This window comes from Anolis carolinensis, chromosome 4 (genome assembly GCF_035594765.1).
Source record: "Anolis carolinensis isolate JA03-04 chromosome 4, rAnoCar3.1.pri, whole genome shotgun sequence".
Classification (NCBI taxonomy): domain Eukaryota; kingdom Metazoa; phylum Chordata; class Lepidosauria; order Squamata; family Dactyloidae; genus Anolis; species Anolis carolinensis.
In genome coordinates this window covers 122,027,565-122,052,325 of record NC_085844.1, presented here as the reverse complement: position 1 = coordinate 122,052,325, position 24,761 = coordinate 122,027,565, and the positions used below count along the sequence as shown (strand labels likewise).

Genomic DNA, 24,761 nt, shown 5'->3' with positions numbered 1-24,761 from the left:
CAGGAGATCTTATGGCTGATCTTCAAAAAAAGACTACCTATATTCTTCTGGTCCAGATTGTAAATTGCTTACAGTGAACTCATTATGAGTTCTACTGCTAGAACTTCAACAACAAAAAACCTACAAAAACTTTTGTACAACTACGGATGAATTGGGAGAAATTCATTTCTATGAAAATCATGGGCTGCTAGTTTTTAAGAAGACAGAGTGGTTGATGGGGGTAGAGTGGATTCGGAAGGATTTGTGAACCTGTTGATTATTCACTCTGCAGTTTGTTTCTAGCTTCTCTCTCATCTTTTCCCAGTTGTCTCTGACATTCCAGCTCCTTTCCTGAACACATGCCATTGATCAAGGGTCTTGTTAGCAGGCTGGGCAATGAGTGTGGTGTGCATACTTGTAAATTACCCCAGGAGTTAATTAAGGCCTAGTTTCCCCATCATTGTAGCCTACACAAAGCTTGAGCTTGTGCAGTTTGTGAATGTTTCATATGAGAGCCTCAAACAATTAACACTTGGAGTAGTGCCTTTTACTTTCTTTTGTTACACAACTCTAGCATGGTTCACTAGCAGATGCCCAGATGCAAATGTTAACAGTTACATTGGATTATGTTACTTACATCACACCTATGGGTGAGAGACCCTCATAAATCCTCAATCGTCCATGCCTGAGATTGATTAAAAGGTTCTGTCTTCAAGTGACATTCAGTTCCTTTCTGAATTTCATTGTCCCTTTTCACTTAAACCAAAGTACCAGCTCCCATTAATAAGATATTCTGGCTAACAAAATGTTAAAACTAAAAGAAGCCATGTCATTAACTCTGTAACCATAATATTTTTGAGGTTGCTGTTGTTGCTGTTGTGTGCCTTCAAGTCATTTTAGACTTATGGTAATGTCAAGATAAATCTATCACAGGGTTTTCTTCAAAAGTTTTTTTCAGAGGTGGTGTTGCCTTTCCCTTTCCCTTATGATGAGAGTGTGACTTAGTGTTCACACTAATCTAACCCCAGATAAACATGCCCTGCAGTTATAAACTCTCCCTTCTCCCCAGTAATGGAAGCTCTGAGTTTTTTGCTGTTGTATTCAGGGTGTGTTGTGATATGATGTGCATAAAGATGTTTAAAGAGTAATCCTGTCCATGTGTTAGCAGAAGTAAGCCTTACTACTTTCCATGGTGAGAGGGAGAGAAATTGCTGAGTTGCTTTTTAGCCTTAACTATGCATTTGTCCCATTCTGACTGCATTTGGTCATGACTATCTTAGAACTGGAGCCTTCCTTTGATCTTCTTCTAGAACACTGTGGGTCCCCAGGTGTTTTGGCCTACAACTCTCAGAAATCCCAGCCAGTTTACCAGCTGTAAGGATTTTTAGGACAACCTGGGGACCCACAGGTTGAGAACCACTGCTCTATAATCTTTGCATCAGACTATCTTATACTTTTCAGATGTTTGAAACAAATCTCCTAGTCCACTGGTTCTCAACCTGTAGGTCCCCAGATGTTTTAGCCTTCAACTCTCAGAAATCCTAACAGCTGGTAAACTGGCTGGAATTTCTGAGAGTTGTAGGCCAAAACACCCGGGGACCCACAGGTTGAGAACCACTGTCCTAGTCCTTTACCATTAGCTGTACTTGCCAGAATGGATGTTTGCTTCAAAACACCTGGATAAGATCAGAGTGGCAAGTTATGATCATGAAGCCACATGTGGCCCTCTGGAATTGTTTTTGTGATCTTTCATTCTTCCACACAATCCTTCTGGCCAAAGAAATCCATTCATAGCCTCAGTCTACACTAAACATTTAATGCAGCTAGCTTCAAACTGAGGTGGCTAGACAATAAACTCACAAAAATGCAAGTTCTTCAGTGCTCTTTGGTTTGTGAAACTGCCATCTAGGGCCCTTCCAGACAGGCCCTAAAACCCAGGATCTGATCCCAGGTTTTCTGCTTTAATCTGGATTATATGAGTCCTCATGGCCAGATAATCAGGGATAAACAGAAAATCTGGGATCAGAACCTGGGATATAGGGCCTGTCTGGAAGGGCCCTTAGTCCTCAAACTGGATTTCCTATATGATCATCTGCACAGTAAAACCACTTTCTTCTATCCCAGTTTGAAACTTCATTAAATGATCAGTGTGAATGGGGCATTAGACAACATATATCAAGATATGTTACATAGCATATATAACAATGTATGAATCGCTGATTTAGAAATGTGGGATGGCATCCTGTTAGACAGCTGAATATCCTAAGCTAGACTTATTATGATGGCACGCCCGAGCCTTTGGGGAAACTATGGTGTCTGGCTTTACCCGGGGGCTATCTGTATACCTTCTATTAAGATCAAGATCCTTAACATACAGAGGCACTTTAGGCAAAGTGAAAAGATAACCAAAATCAGTTTACTCAAAACAGGAAGAACAAAGGGCCAACTCCACCCGGGACTATTGTAAGATAGCTTAAAACAATGCATTACGAAAGGAGTTTTTGCTGGTTGCAGTCATCTCTCAGGAATCCTTGAAAGTCTTTTGCCTTTGATATAAAGCAATGGATTATAAGATGGTGTTTATAAGCTGTCTTGATCTTCTATTTTGTGAAACTTAGGCTGACTGCAAGTTTCTGTTCTCACTATGACTGAGTTTAGTGCTAAGGATGCCTGTTTTAGATTGCTGGGCCTAAGATTACAAAACAATGACCAGACCACTAATGACTGTAGCTCTGTTGCAGAAAGAAAAAAGGAGTCTATCAAGCAAGCTCTGTAACAGGCAAATGGAAAAGACCAACTAAGGCTGGCCTCTAGGGGAATTTTTATACTCCACCCAAATACTAATACAAATGGAGGCATCTACACTATTGGGAGAAACCTAAGCAGAGGGAATTAAAGCAAAGGGGAGGAAAGGCAGAGCCAAGACTTCACACTTATTATGTTGTAATTGTTTTATATTCACATTTACAACTCTGGTGCCTTTGCCATGACTGCAAAAGCTCATAGAATTCACCTTAAAAAGCAGGCAGTCATACCAAGCAAATGAGTTCTGCAGTATCCGCCCTTGGTTTTATTGTTCTTTTGATTTTTCTTAATGTAGTGTATATTATCTTTTATTGCATTGTTTAATGTGTTATGATTTGTTGTTTTATTTATATTCTGTGATATTGTATTGTTCTGGGCATGGCCCCATGTAAGCCGCCCCGAGTCCCCGTTGGGGAGATGGTGGCGGGGTATAAATAAAGATTATTATTATTATTATTATTATTGACACAACGATGTTGTATGACACAGCAAACAAGATAGACATGCTGGATTTCGTTTCACAAAACCACAAGTCGAACACTTCCCAAGTGTCTAGGACTGTGTGATGTATTTTCGGATGATGCGTGCAGATCCCAGCAGGGTGGCCTTTTGCAGTTGGCAGATCGTAATTTTGTCAATGTCTATTGTTTCCAAATGCCGGCTGAGATCTTTTGGCACGGCACCCAATGTGCCCATCACCACCGGGACCACTAGCACTGGTTTCTGCCAGAGTCTTTGAAGTTCAATCTTGAGGTCCTGATAGCGACTGTCACCTGGGATGGCGACATCAATTATCCAAACCTTGTTCTTTTCCACAACTGTGATATCTGGTGTGTTGTGTTCCAGAACTTATTATTATTATTATTATTATTATTATTATTATTATTATTATTAGGAAGTGAGGCACTGAAGGATGATGTGCACAGCCCCTCCTGCCACTGAGCCATAGTGAAGTGGGGGGGGGGGGGGTGACACAATCCAAAAGGATCCCTGCTTTTGCTAGTTGTGGTTTGCTGGCAGGAATAGGTTGGATATGTCATATTTCATCACCCTTTTCACCAGTACCATAGAATGTCTTCACTCACTATGGCTGCCTGCTTTTAAGATGAGTTTTGGGAGGCTCAGATGGAATACAGCTGTAGCAATGTGCAGGATTGTGGCCACAAGTAGCTTGTGGTGAAATAAAATTGATAAAGCATGCCTCAAAAACACAGTTTTATGAAAAAGAGCCAGGTGGGGAAACAAAATCCCAAGAACTCTGTTTTGCTGTGGAGAGTGTAATACATCTCAGAGAGCACTGATCCCACAGGCAAAAGGCACTTCCATCTCTGAAACACACACTTTGTCTAGTATTGCTGTAGCTGCTCTCTCTCATTCTAATTTGTCCAGCAAAATGAAATGACTCTCTTCTGTAGAAAGGGGCTGGTGTCTTTCCTTCTCTTTCTATTCCTCTCACCACCTTTATGTTCAAAGCCTGAGCTACAAATAGCATGGGCGAGAAAAGACCTATGATGAATCAGCTCTGAAAACTGCAAGCTGACACATTGTGTGAGGCCATTTCCCCCAATAGCTAGTACCCAAAATATTCTGACATTGATTGAACATTGTAGCTGAGTTCGTGTAGTAGAGCTGCTGGGTTGATAATGATGTCTACATGGAGCAGAATCACAAAGAGATGGATTTGGACACACTTGCCCTCTAAATTATGGTCGTCATTATTTTTTGCACAGCGCTCCAAATCGTCAAACAAATTATGAATTTCACCAGTTTGGAAAATATCATTCTTTCACAACATGTGCTGTGAATCTGAACTTGAACGAAAAGCCCTCTCCCAGTATTATTTTGCTAACATCTGCCCCCCTCCAAACTGTATTTACCGATTTCTCTATGTGTAATATGCTGGCAGTGACTGTGGAATATCTTTATGAAAAGTTTAAATTATATGCACTGCTGTTTTTTTTATTTTTAGTTCAGGAATTAAATATTTTTCTGTGGACAGGATAGAGGTGACTCTTTTTCAGCTAGCAAGTGACATGAAAAAGCAAATGTCATGGAGAAAGATGGGTCATCTGTAACTGTCTAGATCAGAGACTGACAACTGTGAGAGTCACTGGTACCACAGCTGACTTCTGAGGTTTGCATGCCTACAAAAATAAAGCTAAAAATGCCCTCTCCGTGGTGTGGGGACACTTCTGCCATGTTCCCATCATAGTGTGATGCCTCATGGGCCTTGTAGTCCTGTTCCTAGTACTATTATGGCAGATGAAGATGAAAACATGGGGTTTTCGCCGGTGCAACAAGAGCCGGAGTCTCTTCACCTGCCGGATGTTGACGTTTGCCCTCAAGAATTCAGCAAAACAGGCCTTGGGCAGGACTCCCCTCCGTTTCCCAGGAAAGAATTTTATTCTAGAGACAGAGGAGTTAGAGAGGCCCAACGGAGGAGTTCACGGATCGCTGCCAAACAACAAGCTGATTAGGACTGCTTCCCTTGGGAAATTCTAAGGAGTCTTGCATCTGGACAGAGTTGGGTTTCGCTTCTTGTTCTCTAGGGAAAGAGATTTGTTGGCGGGAAAACGAGACCCAATATAGGTGTTTGGCGCGAGAGATTCTTTGCGGAGTCAATTGATCAGCTTCAGGAGTGAGATCGTGTGTGGACTTCGTAACCCCAGTTCCTTGCTTCCCGGATCAAGCTTCAAGCCTTGCCGAGCCTTGCTGTTCAACCACAGACCCTGCTCCCCGTTTCATGTTTTGCCTTGTTTCCAGTCACGGACCTAGCCAAGAATCAAGTATATTTCCAGCCTTGCTATCAAGCTTCATTGGACTCTAAGACTCTGACATTTCCCCACACTATTGCTTGGCAAAGTGTGTGTTTCGGTCAAGTGGATTAAAACTTTGAACTCTAATATCATTTATTGGACAATACATTTTTGGACTATATTTGACCTCATTTGAAAGGTCTGCTTCTGAACTATATTCTTCACTTGTTTTTGTTGCTTTTATATATTTCCTTAATAAAGATATTAGATAGAGATTGGCCTCCGTGTATGGTTTTTGGTGCCCAGCAGCCAGGGTTCTGACACATAGCCACTTCCTGATTTACAAAAAGCCATTGTGAAAATGTTCCCCACATTAGAAGATATTTGAGGCACCTTAGGTTCCTCTGGGGCACCCACGACTTTTTGGAGGCTTCATTTTGCCTAATGCCTATCCATAGTGTAGACTGTGTTGACCATCCTCAGCCAGCAAGGCTAGCTGTTACAGTGACTCATATAACAACAACATCAGCAGAGGATCAAACTGTCTACCTTTTCCATCATGTGGCTTTATTGTGCAACCAAGAACAGAACTACAGATTACTAATTGATTACATGTAAAAATTGACTGTGATAGAAAACATGCCCCTTTCCGTACTACTTAGAAGAAATTACTTTTGGACTATGTGTCTCGCTAGGCTACCACCACTTTACTGGATGTAGATGGAAGGTGGCTAAGAAACTATAGAATATTTGTACAGGTCACAATTTCAAGTGAGTTGGGCTAGATGTTTTTCATTTTCCCTCAAAGAAACAGATGGAAGGGAGATGAATAGGAGGTCATAGTGGGGTCCAAACTGGTTTATCTGTTTGGAGAATAGTTAAATTGGTAAAGGCAACCTTTAACCAGGGGAGGGGAACAGTGGCACAATGGGTTAAACCCTTGTGCTGCTGAAGTGCTGACCTGATGTTTGGCAGTTTGAATCCATGGGATGGGGTGAGCTCCTGCTGTTAGTCCTAGCGCCTGCCAACCTAACAATTTGAAAACATGCAAATGTGAGTAGATCAATAGGTGCCATCTTGAAGGGAAGGTAAACAGACACTCCGTGCAGTCATGCCGGCAACATGACCACAAGGTGTCTACTGACAACGCAGGCTCCTCGGTTTGGAAATGGAGATAAGTACCTTCCCCAGAGCTGGAGATGAGCACCACCTCCAGAACCAGAAATGAAAGGAGAAGCCTTTGCCTTTGTCTATGTATTTGTGTGTTCCATTGTAACATGGCCTGTGTCTGTTTATATGCTGTAATCGACTCTGAGTCTCCTCGGGGAGAAGGACAGAATATAAACAAAGTGTTATTATTATATTATTATTGTGATATATGTGTGTGTGTGTGTGTGTGTGTGTGTGTGTGTGTATATATGTGTGTGTGTATATATACAGTAGAGTCTCACTTATCCAACACTTGCTTATCCAACGTTCTGGATTATCCAACGCATTTTTGTAGTCAATGTTTTCAATACATCGTGATATTTTGGTGCTAAATCCATAAATACAGTAATTACTACATAGCATTACTGCGTATTGAACTACTTTTTTGTCAAATTTGTTGTATAACATGATGTTTTGGTGCTTAATTTGTAAAATCATAACCTAATTTGATGTTTCATAGGCTTTTCCTTAATCCCTCCTTATTATCCAACATATTCACTTATCCAACATTCTGCTGGCCCGTTTATGTTGGATAAGTGAGACTCTACTGTATATATATATACAGTAGAGTCTCACTTATCCAAGCTAAACAGGCCGGCAGAAGCTTGGATAAGCAAATATCTTGGATAATAAGGAGGGATTAAGAAAAAGGCTATTAAACATCAAATTAGGTTATGATTTTACAAATTAAGCACCAAAACATCATGTTATACAACAAATTTGACAGTAGTTCAATACGCAGTAATGCTATGTAGTAATTACTGTATTTACGAATTTAGCACCAAAATATCACAATATATTGAAAATATTGACTACAAAAATGGCTTGGATAATCCAGAGGCTTGGATAAGCGAGGCTTGGATAAGTGAGACTACTGTATATATATATTAAGTATATTCACAGGAACCTACTGTTTGTATCCAGTAAAACCTGTGTTACAATTTTTATTGTTTAACGTAAACTATATTGTTACATAATACATCTGGAGAATTAGAAGTGTAGCTTTCTGTGTAATATCCACTTTACCTCACAGACCTTTTTGCCCAATTGATCTTCCTCATGGAGGAACAGAGAAAGCGGCCAAATCAGACTATTTATCATTCTATCTCTGTATTGCCTCCTTTAAATGCTTGAAGTGTTCAAAAGTCTTTTGTATGCCTAATCCTATTTCTGCCCAGAACTCAGATTCTCTGCAGACAAAGCATGTGCACTGAGGTATGATCCACCCGACTTCCACCAATTACATAACATACTATTTACTTTCAGGTATGGTCAGACTCAGCCAATAATTATAGCACCTTTATTTATCTTCTTTGAGTACCAACACTACAATCTTGCATTACAATCATTGAGTTGGGAGAGAGAGATGAACTGGGAGCACCCAGTGAGCAAAGGGTTGGCAGTGAACAACACCTGTATTAGTGTGTATATAATGCTGTGTATAAGAAAAAATGCGTCCATTTTATTTCAGGTAGTTTTCCTGGGGTATTAAATTGGTGGATAAGTTGCAAACAGCAGTCCTGATAAAGTCTCCTGTCCATCTTGATGGCCGGGCCTTTCTATTAAAATGACACATAAATAACCTATTATGTCCCCCCACCCATGGAAATTCAAATGCACCTGTCAACTTGATGAAGTGCTAGCCTGGAGGGAAGCATTGTTTACATTTTCACTCCATTCTTCAAAAAAAGAGAGAGATTCTAATTATTTTTTCTACTGTAAATTAATGCTGCCTATGATGCTTAGCATCTCTCTTTATTGTCATATATTTGGGAAAGTTAAATAATAGAACTGATCCATCATGTATTATGCAACAAGCATTTCATGACAGCCTTCCACATGATCTTATTTTGTCACTCTTCATAAATAATCTGTCCCTCCCCCCTTCACTCCTCTTCAATAGCTGTAGGAGATTCTGTTGGCTGGTTGTTTAGGACACGGAGACTGCATTTGGAATATAGATATGCACCATGCAGCAGTCTTTTTCTTCCTTGAATAAAAATATTACGTTTTATATTGTAATAATAAAAGCATTGCCCTAATAGAGAAATGGGTTAGACCAGTTATGATAAATTCACTATCACTGTCTTTAAATTCCCAATCAATAAATAACATAGTGATGTATTTTTTTTGTTGCATCTTGGACAAGAGAGAGATGTACTGTTACTGTGTGTAAGCTGCTCCAAGTCTCCTAGGGTAAATGGTAGCAGGATACAAATAAATTATTATTATTATTATTATTATTATTATTATTATTATTATTGACACAACAACATTGTATGACACAGCAAACAAGATACATATGCTGGATTTCGTATCAAAAAAGCACAAGCCGAAAACTTCCCAAGCGTTTAGGACTGTGTGATGTATTTTCGGATGATGTGTGCAGATCCCAGTAGGGTGGCCTTTTGCAGTTGGCAGATCCTAATTTTGTCAATGTCTATTGTTTCCAAATGTTGGCTGAGATCTTTTTGGCACAACACTCAATGTGCCGATCACCAGCGGGACCACCTGTACTGGTTTCTGCCAGAGTCTTCGAAGTTCGATCTTGAGGTCCTGATAGCGGCTGAGTTTCTCCTGTTGTTTTTTATCAATTCGACCGTCACCTGGGATGGCGACATCAATAATCCAAACCTTTTTCTTTTCCACAACTGTGATGTCTGGTGTGTTGTATTCCAGAACTTTGTCAGTCTGGATTCGGAAGTCCCACAGTATCTTTGCGTGTTCATTTTCCATTACCTTTGCAGGTTTGTGATCCCACCAGTTCTTTACTGCTGGGAGATGGTACTTGAGGCATAAGTTCCAATGCATCATTTGGGCCACATAGTTGTTCCTCTGTTGTAGTCAGTCTGTGCGCTTTTCTTACTGCAGCTGATGATATGATCAATGGTTTCATCATAATTATTATTATTAAAAGGAAGAGAGAGAAAAACCATGATCTTAAAGGGGCTGAAGCAACTTATACTGTTTAAGAAGAAACAGATCCACCTCTTTTACAGAACTGAACATACCGAACTCATTGTTTTACATTGTTTTCTTCAGTGTGAAAGGCCCATCCCTACCATGGTTTCATCTGACAAGCTGATAACAAAAGCAAACTTCTGCATTCTGTCCTGACTTGTGGATTCTTCCTCATTAACACTTATTTCTATCTTTTTCAAAGAGGCTAAAATCAGGCTTTCAGTGTTGCATGGTTCTGTTTTTAAGGTTTGTAAATAAATTCGTAATGCATTTTAATATTTTAAATATTTTGTACTGTTCTATTATCTGGTCGGACTCCAAAAGGGGGCCCAGACAAAGAACAATAGTCGATTTTATGAAGGAGGAAAATCATTTTCCCCATTTTTGCTGGTTATTCCCCCTCCCCCTTTTCCATTTCATAAATGAGGGTTGTTTCCACAACAGTGACATGGATGAAGGGAATAACAGGAAAACAGGGGGAAATGGTTTTACTTCTTCAACCATCCTCCCCCCGTAAAGTGGACTATCCTTCTCTGTCTAGCGCCCTTTAGTGGCCTCTGCCCAGATAATGGAGCAGTACAAAATATTTAAACTTCACAAATGATTTAATTATTTTTAAAATCTTATATTTATCTATTTCCTAATACTCTTGTATTGTTTTATATTTGTATTGTTTTAACCACAGTGAGGGGCCCCTGGTAGCACAGTGTGTTAAAGCGCTGAGCTGCTGAACTTGGTCCAAAAGGTCCCAGGTTCAAATCCCAGCAGCGGAATGAGTGCCCGCTGTTAGCCCCAGCTCCTGCCAACCTAGCAATTCGAAAACATGGAAATGTGAGTAGATCAATAGGTACCGCTCTGGCGGGAAGGTAATGGCGCTCCATGCAGTCATGCCGGCCACATGTCCTGGAGATGTCTATGGACAACGCCAGCCCTTCGACTTAGAAATGGAAATGAGCACCAACCCCCAGAGTCGGTCACGACTGGACTTAACGTCAGGGAAAACCTTTACCTTTACCTAACCACTGTGAATAATAATAACAATAACAACAACAACAACAACAACAACTTTATTTTTATACCCCACCACCTGAGGGACTCGAGGAGCTTACGTATGGGACAGAAAGTCCAAACATACATAAAAACAACAATCCATTAAAACAAACCACCAATAAAAATAAAATAAAGGCATCATAAAATAAACTATCCGAATAAAACATAATTGAACATATGAGAAAATCAGCATCATTGAGGCTCCATCAGGCCGTGTTCAACAGGAACCAATGACCATAATTATAAACATGAGCATGACCAGGTTATTCAAGGCATGGGATAGTGCAAACAACGTACGATAAGGCCACGGAAATGGATAAGGTGAAGATAACAGAATACTACCTGGTGACCTAGGGACTGGGCATTTATATCTAGGGACCAATCGTTCTCAAATGCTTGCTGGAACATCCAGGTTATCCTTGTCAGGAGCAAGGTAGGATATAAATGATGATGATGATCATCATCATCATCTTGACCACATTCTGCTGTTTCTAGGCTATGAATTTTTAAAAAAAAGTTTTGTTCTCTTCAATGAAGCCTGAATATATTATTCTGCATTAGTGTAATCTATTTTCCAATTCTGATGATTTTATTCTGCTTTGCTGAAAGCAAACAACAACTACTAAATAGTCCATGACCTGCAAAGTCCCACGTGATTGGATCCAGGCTATCTGTGTTTTTTCATATTAACTTAACTAAGCTCTGAGATCTTTGGAGGACATGCTCACATTCATGTTTGGTGGAAACACAAGGAAGTTCTTTCTCAGTGGTCGTGGGACTCCGTTCTTAAGAGGCTAAATTGGTTCCCATCTAATTGTCCTTCCATTGGCAGGTGAAACCCTTTTTATTCCAATAGACTTTGGAGAACTGGCTGTTTCACAAGGAAAGGACTTCCCTTAATATGCTGTATTACTTTTATCCTTCCTTTGAAACTGCTGTTTTAATGCCGGAGACAGCTTAATGCTGTTTTAAATGTAAATTTTTTTGTATGTCTTAGCTATGCTTTCTTTCCGCTTGTATTTCTTTTTATCATGTAAGCTGCCTTGAATCCCAGCTTTGCAGAAAAGACAGAGTATAAATTTATCCTTCTAAATGTCATGGAATGTAGTTCTAAGCCATAAAGCATGAACATCTGCATAAAGAAATGGCAAAGGTATTTTGTAGCAGCATGTGCTATGTGTTCAGATTACAATCACATGCCACTGTGCAGTTCTAAATTTTGCTGTAGGAGTCCTGGCAGTCTAAATTGAGACACAGACAGAGAGGCCATGAGGGTTGTGGATTTTGTAGAGGTTTTTTAAATAGTTTGTTTTACCTTGACTGATAGCAGCTGGTGGGAGTTCTGTATTCTTTCCTTGTGGGATTTGATACAGAATCAGTGATTTTACTGCTGATTTGTTGGTGTGGGTTATGAATATATACTTTTAAGAGTGTGCAAACATGACCCTTGCAATCTACATTCATATAGGCATGCATGTTTCTGACTAAAGTTCACTGTATGAAGACACAGTACATTGTGGGGCTGTGAATTTAGAGTCTACATCGTGGAGATTAGTAAAAGGACACCATAATATAATGGGTTGACTGGAAAGGCATGTGTTGACAGCTGATTGGCTGAGCCAGTCAGGAGCCAGAATTCTGATTGGCTACTGTCTCTTGCTTGCTGCTGGGACAAACAGTTTTAACTGTCGCTTTCACCTCTGAGAGTAAAGAGAGCGCTAACTGGAAATGGTCAGGAAGGAAATGGCTGCCAACTCTCCAAAACCTGATTATTTATAAGGAAATATTTAAAGACTGTTTAAAGGGACTTCATTTCCTCTGTTCTCTGTTTGAATTCAGAGAGACTGCTGTATATATTGTTGCCCTGTTTGATCTTTTGAACTGAAATGAAGATACTGTTATTTCTTACACAAGCTTGAGTGACACTTTACTATACTGCAAGGTATATCTTGGTTCAGAAACTGTGGTAAAGCTTCTATTTATTTATATCTACAACCTATAACATACATTACTATGGTTTTCTAAGAGCTATGATATTTCAACAAAGATTAAATGCTCGGTATATACAATTTCCTCATGAAGTTGATGACTTGGGATGTATGTAAATTTAATGTAGAATTGAAAACACAAACTCCTCCTTTAATTTGTACTTGCACTCCAAACCCTTGACCTGTTGCATTAGGGATTCAGACATTACACCAATTAGCACTCACTCCTAATATTTCATTCGCTCGCTCCTTCCCAACAGATAGTTATTTTATTATCTCTAATAAATGAAACACATATTCTCCTGAACAGTCCATGGCATCACCCACTAACCTACTTTATTGGGCATCAGCTGTATGGTGAGGAGGTGCAAGGAGAAAGGGAGACCCATTCAGTCAGCAATTGGAGCACTAGTGAATTTCTGTCAGGCTTGTGGGGCTGGGTCAGGAGCAGTTACTTTGTTAAATATATTTAACTAAATAGTTGATTTTAAAATGGTCCAATAAATTTATATTTCTTATTTACAGTTTTTTTAAAAAAAGGTCACTCACCACTGTTGTCATGTGGCTGTTCTAGGCATAAAAGTCTCAAATTATAACACAACTGGTTACATAGCTCATATTTCATAAAATGAGGTGCTAGTTGGTGGGGTTGTACTTCTATAACTGAAAAATTAAAGTCAGGAATAAATAAATATTATCTAATAAACACACATTTTTTATTTGCCTCCAGTTAAAACTAAAAGCTCATAACCAGTTATTCATGCAGAAAATGTGCCATTTCTAAAATATAAGTGCATTGTTTCTCTGAGTGGAAAGTGACACGCACTCAAGCACTGAACTCTTGCTTGAGATTAATGAAGTTATCTGAAAGCACTGTTTGCCATATCAGTTATGATTCCTTCGTTTATTTATTCAGAAGGATATCACCTAACCCCTAAATATGTTCTCAAGGTGATTCCTCATAACTACACAGACCTGAAATAATTAGCATAAAAGCACTATTTCAGTGAAAGTCCTATTTGAGGGCCTTGAGTGGAAGGAGGTGGTTCTTGAAAAGGATTTTGAGAAATAACCCCCTACGAAAAGTAGTATGTCAGGTAGAAGTTGGGGTGAGCTTGTTTTCTGGTGGTCTGGAGTTTAGAACAGAACCAATGAAACCACATTACAAGAAAAGAGATATCATTTAAATAAAGGTAGAATTTTTTTATTAAAAAGGGTGTTCAACTGCCTGAGATAGTGATGGTCCCTCCTTCTTTAGAAGTCTTTGAACAGAGATTGAAGGGCCATCCTGAAAGATGGCAATAATTGTGTATTCCTGATCTTGTGGCATCTTTCGACCCTAAGATTGCAGGAATATATCTCCATTTATTTTGTAAAAGATGCATATTTTATGGACAGCTCTCCAAGGTGGACAGCATCCTGCTCATCACAACAACAAAGCCAGAGAATGAAGAGGAGGAAGTTATCTAGCATCAGATAGAATTCCTCAGTCATCTGTTGTCCTGGAAGGGTTCCTCCTTGTATGTAGGTTAAGATGTAGATCAAGATGCATATTCAGAGTAAGAGTGATATCACGTTGTTCCTTATTTATTCGAAGCACACAATGTGAAAAATGAGTACAAAAATAAAAGCATATAAGGAAAAGTTCCATCTTTATGGTCACACTGACTGAAAATCTAGATGGTACTGAAAGGTAATTTTTAAAACAAACATATTTTCTTGTTGTGAATGTTCTATTGTTTTTGAAGGGTTAGTTCCAATATTTTAAGTGGTCCATGAAGACTTAGGTGCTCCTCTGCTATCTCATCCCGTGGGTAGACTTAGGCTTCTTACAGGAAAGGTGAGGAGGCACCCATAAACTACCGGGGAGAGCGCGGATGAGCTCCCTCTATTAGCTCCAGCTCCATGTGGGGACATGAGGGAATCCTCCCATAAGGATGGTAAAACATCAAAACATCTGGGCGTCCCCTGGGCAACGTCCTTGCAGACAGCTAATTCTCTCACTCCAGAAGCAACTTGCAGTTTCTCAAGTCACTCCTGACACGAAAAAAAACCCCATAATCTAAATCAAAGCAACACCATCTCACCTATCAGTTGATGTGAGAGGCCTGGAGTATCAATTCCATAAAGGACTTTAAAGTGCCCTACACACCCGAACTCCTCCTTTCCTCACTTTGAGCAAAAATATCTAACTTTATTTGGTGGACATGGAAACTAAACTATCCCTTGAAGATAAATCCTTCTTTTTCCTCTTTCCCCCTCCTCTTCTTTTTCCTCTTTTTAATTAGATTTGGTTTCTACCTTACCATTTGTCTAAGAGTCCAACAATTTAATGACAATTCTGGAAAACCACAAGCATGCAATTCTAGATTTAGGCCCCTTCTACACTGCCCCTATATCCCAGGATCTGCTCTCAGATTACCTTCTTATCTGGCAGTGGAGACTCATATAATCTAGTTCAAAGCAAATAATCTGGAATACAGGGATAGTGTGAAAGCAGTTTCAGTCAGTGACAAATAAGCTGTCTGGGTAGTTTTGGAAGAGTTCTACTGGGAGACTTATTCTGGAGTCCTGCTTTTGAAGGCAGCTTTTTAGCCAAACTTTGTTCCAAAGCTGCTCATACTGTTCTCTGGAGTATATTGGCAAATATGAGAATGCTTGAGCCAGCTATACCATCTAGCCTAGTAGAATAGAATCTGAATCACTGTGGTAAATCCTCTCTCTAGTACACTTAGGTAACACTATTCCCCATACATTCATGTTCACAAAGAGTTTATACCCTGAAGACAGAGATGTAGACTACAGACGCATGTCTGATAATGCATGGTAACAGCAGTGACCTACGGTTGCCTTTGCATCACACACACTTCCTCCAAGTTGCTTAGAGCAATGTTCTGGCCTGTGAGGTAACTGTAGTTGAGAGTGACTTCCCAAGTCTGTCTAATACACAGTAGAGATTAGTAGAGAACTGATGTTGTGTCTTCCATATCTAATCACAACATCCTAGGCAGTGGACACTAGGATATTCTCTCAGTGGGCAAAATATCCTTCCAAGGGAGCCTCCATCTTTCAGTGGAGGCTAGCTGGAAAGATATAAATCCAATAAATTAGACTAGGGACTCATTCTCTTCCCTTTTGTAATCTTTCTTAGTATAGCACTTTTAGCGACTCTTAACCATGATATCACAGATTATAGCGAAGCCAGTTTGTCAGTTCTTGTGACTGTTAGGAAGGTTCAAGAAATGAAGGTGTCAGTCATCATGTTCCATTTCATATTCAGAGTTTTGAAGCACCAGTTAATCCAATTGTCAATGCCCCCTTGCCTTGCGGTATTGGGAACTGTGGGAGAGAATGTCTGATTATTAGAAATTCTCTCTCATTCATAGTGAGAAATATATGAGAAATATGTTACATCTTTAAAATATTTGAGACTTCTCTCAAGCCAGAGTTTGAAAGAAAGCAGAATTTTCATCAGGTGCAATTTTTATTAATAAAATGTAATATCTAGAGGAAATTATTTCTTTGTTGTTCCTCACATAGGATGAATCCACGACCTTTAAGATTCCATCAAAACACAGCCTAGGTATTTTGAGCACTGTACATGGCAACAACATTTGGGGACATTCTCCTTACAGTAGATAAATATCCTTCACAAGTAGAAATCTTTCCAAATCTTCCTTGGGTTTTTGGAATCCACGCAATATAATAACATCTGAACCTTTACTAAATCACCAAAGAGAACCCTTCCCTTTTTGATTTGGGAGAAGAGCAATTACTGAATATGATTGTTTAGAAGGAAAGTGTATTCCATGGAAAGTTAAGCTTCCTTAAGTACATGGGTAGATTTCAGTTTAAAACAGTGGTTCTCATCCTGGAGTCCCCAGATGTTTTTAGCCTACAATTCCCAGAAATTCCAGCCAGTTTACCAGCTGTTAGGATTTCTGGGAGTTGAAGAACTAGGTTGAGAACCACTGTTTTAAAGAGTTTTTTGCTTACCTCTTCTTTTATAAACTGACACAAAGTTGAGGACCAATGAATAGACAGAGAAAAGGAGTTGATGATACACACTGGAAACCCCCTTCAAGTGTTATCTCAGTGTTCAATCCACGTAATATTTTGTAATTATAGCAACTTAAATCAACTGTAAGGGCATTCGTAGCAACTTAATTTCAGCCTGAAATTGTTACAGTGCAATTTAAAGCACCATGCTCCTGTTTTAATTAAACAATCCCGTGAAATATTCAGCATTTTGAACCTGTTTTGGCCTGTCTCTTTTCGCTGAATTATTGCCCTTAATTTGTTTTTCTGCTGAAAGATGGAATTCACTTAAGGATTACTGGATGGTGCTCTGGAATTTTGTGGTCTCTTGTTGGCTCCTGTGAATCTAGATCATAGCTGTCTTCAGTGACTCTGACATGTCTTATATGCACCATCTCTTGTCTAGTCTGTCTCAGCAGATTTATGAAGTCACATTTGACCTATGAAGAGAGAAGTGGACATTTTTGATTAACTTAATGATAGAGATTTTAGATGACAGCAGATTCTCCTTGGTACTAACTCCAGGTTATTCTGCACATAGTAGATATAAGCCATTCTAACAGATATACATTCTGAACTAATAAATCCCAGTCTGAATTAAAGATTATGAGTAAGGATTATGGATGAATGGAAGCAAGCACTTTATACATTTCAATTTGTTCGTTATACATGTTTTAATTGCCTGACTGTTTTAATTGGTTTTTATTGATGGAATGTATTTTATTATTATGTTTTATATGGCATTGCATTTTGCCGAGTTGGAAGTTACCTTGAGTCCCCATGGGGTGAGAAAGGTGGGGTAAAAATGAATGAAATAAATAAATGGACATGGGGTTTTATTTGTTTTTGTTTTTTGCATTCATTTTTTACACTTGCATTTTTATGATAAAATAGAAATATAAATTAAAACAGTTACAATATATGTGCAGAGATTTAAAGTGTAAATAAATGAAAACACATCAATAAAAATGATAAAGAAACTACAGTCTCTTTCCACAATGTATGTGTGTCTACCTTCAATTTGTCAGTTGACTGCTAGTGACTGCATAAATGTCACAGGTTTTTTTAAAGCAAGAAGTTCTCAGAAGTAGTTTTGGCAGTTCCGTCTTCTGAAATGTAGCCTACAGTACTTGGTATTCATTGGAGATCTCATAAACATCAGAGCTGACTGTGCTTAGCAGCCAAGATCAGACAAGATCTGGTGGCTTTAGGATATTTAGGCCCTTCTTCCACAATAACCCATTTTAAAGACCAAATGCCTGTCTTGAGAGAATGACTTTAGAGGTGGTTGAGGAACTTCTAGAGTCTTTCAAACATGCTTCTGAGGGTGAGAAGGTTTAAAGAAAGACTGAAGATAATAATAATAATAATTATTATTATTATTATTATTATTATTTTATTTTATTTTATTTTTTCTGGCTCAAGGCAGGTTACAGCATTACTAGAACTATAAACAAACACATAATCTTTTTAAAACACTCTATAAAATACACACATTAAAACATGCCTTCATAAAATACATATCAAAATACACAAAACAAAAACCAGGCATACACTAGAAAATTCACCATTCACCATTAAAACTGCCTGGTCAGGCCTACTGGAATAGATAGGTCTTCACTTGTATCTTAAATGCCAACAGCTGATCCAGTTGTCAGAGCTCTACCGGCAGGTCATTCTACAGTCGTGGAGCGGCTGATGAAAAGGTATTGGATTCCATTGGAGGGCCTAGCACATTACTATCTTTGGGATTTTTAACAATGTCTTTCAAATTGTTGTACGCTGAAAGAATATGACTTGCCTACAGTAACCCATGGCTGAGTGGGAATTTGAGCCACAGTCTCCAGAGTCATAGTCCAGTACTCGAATAACTATACTATGCCGAGTCTTTTAACTAAGGTCTTGTTTACAAAATTGAATAGCAAAGGATTTGTACCTCTTTAGGTGGTGGTCTATGACTATATGTGGAAAAACCATGCCAAGCAGCCTGGAATGTCCAGCAGCAACTTCAATAATCAAGATGAAATAATGCAATCTTCAGGAGACTCTGAAGGCACCACTGTTCATATCATGATATACACAGTTCATCTTGGAGGCTACCAAGAACTCTACAGACATTTTCTGAGAATGCCCACTGGCGCTCTTGTTGAGGTAAGTCTTCAGGCATATATTTTGAAATGTGATACAGATGTACAGTAGGCCCTACTATTTTGTTGAAATTAGCAGTGCAGAACCCTCATGGAAGTGCAAATAATGCAAATAAAAATATGTGTTTCTTACCTGATTGAATACCTGTTTAGGAATCTCTTACAAATTGACCCCCTTACTAGAAGTTGACCATAGAATCATCTTGGAGGAGCTTGACCTTTTTGTAGCATAATGCTTACAATGGCAGAGTCAGAGCATGGAAAAACATATATACTTGAGTATAAGCCAACCCGAATATAAGCCGAGGCACCTAATTTTACCACAAAAACTGGGAAAACTTGTTGACTCGAGTATAAGACGAGAGTGGGAAATACAGCAGCTACGGGTCAAATTAAAAAATAAAAATAGATATTAATAAAATTGCATTATTTGAGTCATCAGTAGGTTAAATGTTTTTGAATATTTATAAAACTGTAATTTAAGATAATAATAAGACTTTATTTTTAAAAAAACTTTATTTATAGGTTTTCCAGAGATTACAATAAAAGTGGGAGAACATTCAAGTTTTTTTATAGGAAAGTATGAAATATAAAAGAAAGAGAAGAAAAAAAAGAGAAAAGATAATAATAAGATTTTAATAAGATAAAACTGTCCAACTCTGAATACCTATATACTCAAGTATATACTATATACTCAAGTATAAGCCAACCTGAATAGGAGCCGGCCAGGACCCTCACTCGAGTATAAGCCGAGGGGAGCTTTTTCAGCCCTAAAAAAGGACTGAAAAATTAGGCTTATACTCAACTATATACAGTAACTAGCTACAAATAAAGAGTTTCACATAATGAATTATTTTAAAAATATCTAAGGCATAACTACATAATGTTGCAATTATAGCATAAGAAGCATTTACTTCACTTTTTAAAAAAATTGTAATTGTTTTAGTCAGTTTTATAACTACATAGGTCTTACTATTGAAGTTTGTTTTATATCCTGGCAGTGCCTGTGGTTGTTTCTGTGTCAGTGGGACCATAAATCCAGTTCAAGATTTAGTCCAATCTTTAAAGAAGTGTCTAAGGTACTAATTCCCATACCATTCAATACCTTGATAACTTTAAAATGTGGGCTAAAACCCAAAATGGATTTATCATCCAATTGACATAGAAACCACTGACAGGAGTTTTTGGCATTTCAGTGTTTACTTTTATATGTGAAAGTAAAGGGTTACATTTTAAGAATTACAACTGGAATACTGATGATTTTTGAGGAACCCTGAGATGTAAATGTAGTAAGCCATTTTTTAAAATAAAGTAGCTTTTCAAGCTCTAAACAGACATGATCACAAAGGTGTCTTTCATGGTCTGAGCAGCTTATATAGGTTTCAGACCAGACTCAATGCAATGGAACCATGGGGAGTCGTACATCACAAGATGTTTAGCCTTTTCTTTGAAATAGTTCTGGTGTCTCACCAACTTGCAATTCCCATGATCTCATAGCATTGAGCCATGGCAATTAAAATGGTGTCAAACTGCATTGGTTCTACAATGTAGACTCATCAATAGGAAAAAAAGAACAGGGGAATAGAAAGTGAACAGTGGATACCAGAGATTAGCAGTAGTGATAATTAAAGTGCAGGTCTTATAGCAGGTATCTATGGAAATTTTCAGTGAAAACATACTATAGAATTGCTGGAAGTTTAGCAAATATTTTGTTGGATGCAGGTAGTCCTGCAGGTGAAGAGGTATATATGTAATATATGATGCAACTCTATATCATAAAGGGCTATAGATTCTGATGAAATCCCTTAGAACAAGGCTCCTTAAACTTTTCTACACATCAGGGATAACAGGTGCTGTAAGGTAAAGGTAAAGATTTTCCCCTGACATTAAGTCTTGTTGTTTCCAACTCTGGGGATTGGTGCTCATCTCTATTTCTAAGCCAAAGAGCCAGCATTGTCCAGAAACATCTTCAAGGTTATGTGGCAGGCATGACTACATGGAGCGCCGTTACCTTCCCGCCGGAGCAGTACCTATTGATCTATTTACATTTGCATGTTTTTGAACCGCTAGGTTGGCAGAAGCTGACGCTAACAGCGGGAGCTCACCCCGCTCCCTCGTTTCGAACCGCCAACCTTTCAGTCAGCAAGTTCAGCAACTCAGTGGTTTAATCCACTGCGCCATCAGGGGCTCCCTTGTAGGGGAATGGAATCACAAACCTCAGCATACCCCCTACATAAGAAAATCCTATGAAATTCAATGTGTAACTGTAGTCTAATAGGAAACTTGAACGAGCATATACTACATTGCATTAAACCTGCTGTAACCTTTGAGAAAGAGATAACATTGAAATGCATTAAGAATAAATGGAGTAGAGCTGTCATGAGTAACCCAGGCCCCATTGTTTTCAGTAGATCAGAAGTGCAACCAACTTTTTATTGCTGTTTTCCCACTCCGTCCATCAAAGATGGGTTGTACTAAGGAAAAAATGAATTTTCAGTAAGTTAAAACATGATAATGTTGCATTGAAGAGGAGATGTAATATGGCAGAAGAAGCAAATGTGTTAGGTGTTTTGGCCATCAGTCATGGGAGTATGAATATTTTAGATTTAAGAATGTTGGCTATTTATGTAGTGTATGGTATGTTAAACTCATTCGAAGTAGAACTCTCTTTTTTAGAAAAAGAGCATGTGTCAGCATCTTCTAGGCTATTTATTTTAAATGCATGGTTAACATTGCATTTGGCACAATCTGAGGAGGCAAAAGGGTATTGCTGAAAGCCAGTTTTTGTAGCTGGAGAAAAGTTATTAGTTGAGTTCTTCAAGGGTCCATTCCCTCCAATTTGTCATTTCAACTTTCTCTCACTTTTTAATTTTGTTTTTACATCACACCAAAATGATGCAAACCCCCCCCCCCCCTCCCACAACAACCTTTCCTTCATGAATTGTTCATACAGGCATGTGAACTTACAGATAAAGAAATAAGGATCATTTATAAAATTGGCGTGAATGTTATTGTTAGTCCTGAGAATGACTGAATGAATGGGATTTATCTGTGTGCACACTCACCATTCAACAATTAAATCAATGAGTCTTCTTTAGTTGGGTCTAATCAACAGGATGCAACTCTATACTATAGGCCCAAACTTCTTTCCTAAGAAAAAATGTTGAAATTAATATAAAAGAGTGTGTGATTTCCAGCATCAAAAATGAAATCATTAGAAGTGGTTTGCATATGTAGCCTAATATTAAGGGGAATTATGTACTGTCAGATACAAAAATAATATTCAGTGATGTCTCGGTTATTGGTGAAAAGATTATATATACAGACACAGATCATTGACTAATCCATTATTTGATAACAGTTAACTTCAGAAGGAATGGGAATCCTTAGAAGAAAGAAACCACCTAAAAAGAAAATTAATTCAACCACACTATCGGCAGTTCTGGAAGCAACCAATCTCTCAATCTGAAACACCAATGTAAATGAAGATTATGAAATGTTTGTGGAAAAAGTTAAAAAGCCATTGATCTTCCAAGCAAACCCATTCCTCCAATGAAAATTAGAAGAATCCAACAAGACACAAAACACTTTATGGCAGTCAAGAGCTCAGCCAATAGCAGATGGCAAAGCAAAAGAAGAGGAGTACTAGCAACTTTTCAACAAAATTAAAAAGAGGACTATGATGAATATTGGATTACACTATTACGAGAGGCTGCAGAGAACAATAAACGTCTTTAAAAAGGGGGAAAGCAGCTGCAAATGAAGAAAAAGATACCAATTGCACTAAAAAAAACAGAATGTGTGTAACAAATAGACTGAAGATCAAACAGATGTGTGAAGACTTCTATAACAACTTTTACGATTTCAAAGTGCAGGTAGTCGAAGTCAAACCACATGTTGAGACAGAAGATATCCTGATAATATTGAGTGAGGTAGATGTGGCCATACATAAAATGAAGACAGGTAAAGGCCCAGGAAAGGTTGGAATAAGAATAAAACACCTAAAAGCAGGAGGTTACAATCTTCAAAAAATGATAACAGAATATTTTATGTAATACTTACGAATTGCCATTTTACCTAAAGATCAGACAATGTCTGAAACTATACTTCTAATGAAAAAAGGAGACACAGAAAACCTTAGCAACTATCATCCTATTACACTCCGCTCTCACTATATAACCTGTTCACAAACATCCTGCTAAAAAGAATGCCTCAAGATGTGGAAATCAACAGAAAACAAGCAGGCTTCAGATTCAGCTACTCACTCCACCCTCGATCATATCCATGAAATCAAACAACTACAGTAGGGTCTCGCTTATCCAACATAAACGGGCCAGCAGAACATTGGATAACTAAAAATGTTGGATAATAAGGAGGGATTAAGGAAAAGCCTATGAAACGTCAAATTACATTATGATTTTACAAATTAAGCACCAGAACATCATGTTTTACAACAAATCGACAGAAAAAACAGTTCAATACATGGTAACGTTATGTAGTAATTATGTATTTACAAATTTAGCACCCAAACATTGCAATGTATTGAAAACATTGAGTACAAAAACATAGACTACTTTAAAAATTGGCTACAAATAAAGATAGAATTTCATAAAATGAACTTGCAGTAACAACATTGTCAGAAGTTAAAGCCTTAAAAAGTCCAGTCCTTGCTGCCTAGAGAAACAGCTATGGAACTGGGCAGAAGGTAGACTGTGTTGGATAATCCAGAACGTTGGATAAGCTAAGGTTGGATAAGCAGGACTCTACTGTATTAGAAAAAAACAGAGAATGTTGAGTTCCGGTTTATCTTGCTTTCATTGATTACCAAAAGGCCTTTGACTCACTTGAGATAAATGCTATCCTTAACTCTCTGCACCACGCATGTAATATGCTGTACATCCAGCATATGTGAACATCATAAAAAACATCAATACAGGGTGCACAAGAGATATTAAGCTGTTATCAGAAGTGTGTCATATCAGAATAAACAAAGGAGTGCATCAAGGAGACACAATATCGCCAAAACAGTTTTAGTTGATTTTGAAAAGCCTCTTCCGAAAAATTAAATGTAAAGGCGGGATTTCAATTGACGGTGAACAACTTTCTCATTTCCTCTTCACAGACAATTTCATCATTTACGCCAAAAATCTGGAAGATTTACAACATGATCTCCACTGACTAGCACGACTCTCAAAATCAGTAGGCCTGGAAATGAACTTGAAGAAAACAAAATGGATGAAAAATGAATAGAGTGTCCAGGACCACATCGTTATAAATGGAGATGAAACTGAGGAAGTGACTGAATATGTATAGCTTGGTCAACAAGTACAGTGAAATAATTTAACAAATGGTGAATGGGAAAGAAGACGCAAGGTGGCTTGAATGGCTTTAATCAAAACCAGACAGTGCTAACAGATGATAAGTTACCAGTGAAGGTCAAAGAAGATATCTTCAACACTACAGTCTTACCAGCAATGCTATATGCATCTGAAACATGGGCAACAACAAAGAAGTTGTTGGAGAAGTTAGAGGAGGAAAAACTGGCAGTGATTTAGAGAGCAATGGAAAGAAGAATGTGTGGCATGACATGAGATAAAGTCAGCAAAAAAGAGCTCCATGGAGTGATGTGTTTGTAAAATGTTCATTGTTTTGTGTTTTGTTTCACTGTAAGCTGTTAATGTATGTAAATAAAAATTGATATTACAAAAAAATAAAGAGCTGTGTCAAAGAACATAGTCAACGAAGTGCATAACATAGTCAATGAAATCTATGTGTTGGGTTATCTAAGCAATCATGCATGCATTTTCAATGTGGGATGGTTTATGTAG

General features: G+C 38.3%; 1 protein-coding gene across 1 annotated transcript in view; it reads left to right on the top strand.

Moving 5' to 3' along the window:
• The window catches only part of LOC100557827 (uncharacterized), a gene marked incomplete at its 5' end in the record, with an annotated part of 227,814 nt that overhangs the window by 178,466 nt on the left and 24,587 nt on the right, over positions 1–24,761 (top strand). Inside the window, one exon of the mRNA XM_062977712.1 lies at positions 18,731–18,937. Coding sequence (XP_062833782.1) covers positions 18,731–18,937 — 207 coding nt within the window. The remainder of the gene's footprint in view (positions 1–18,730; positions 18,938–24,761) is intronic.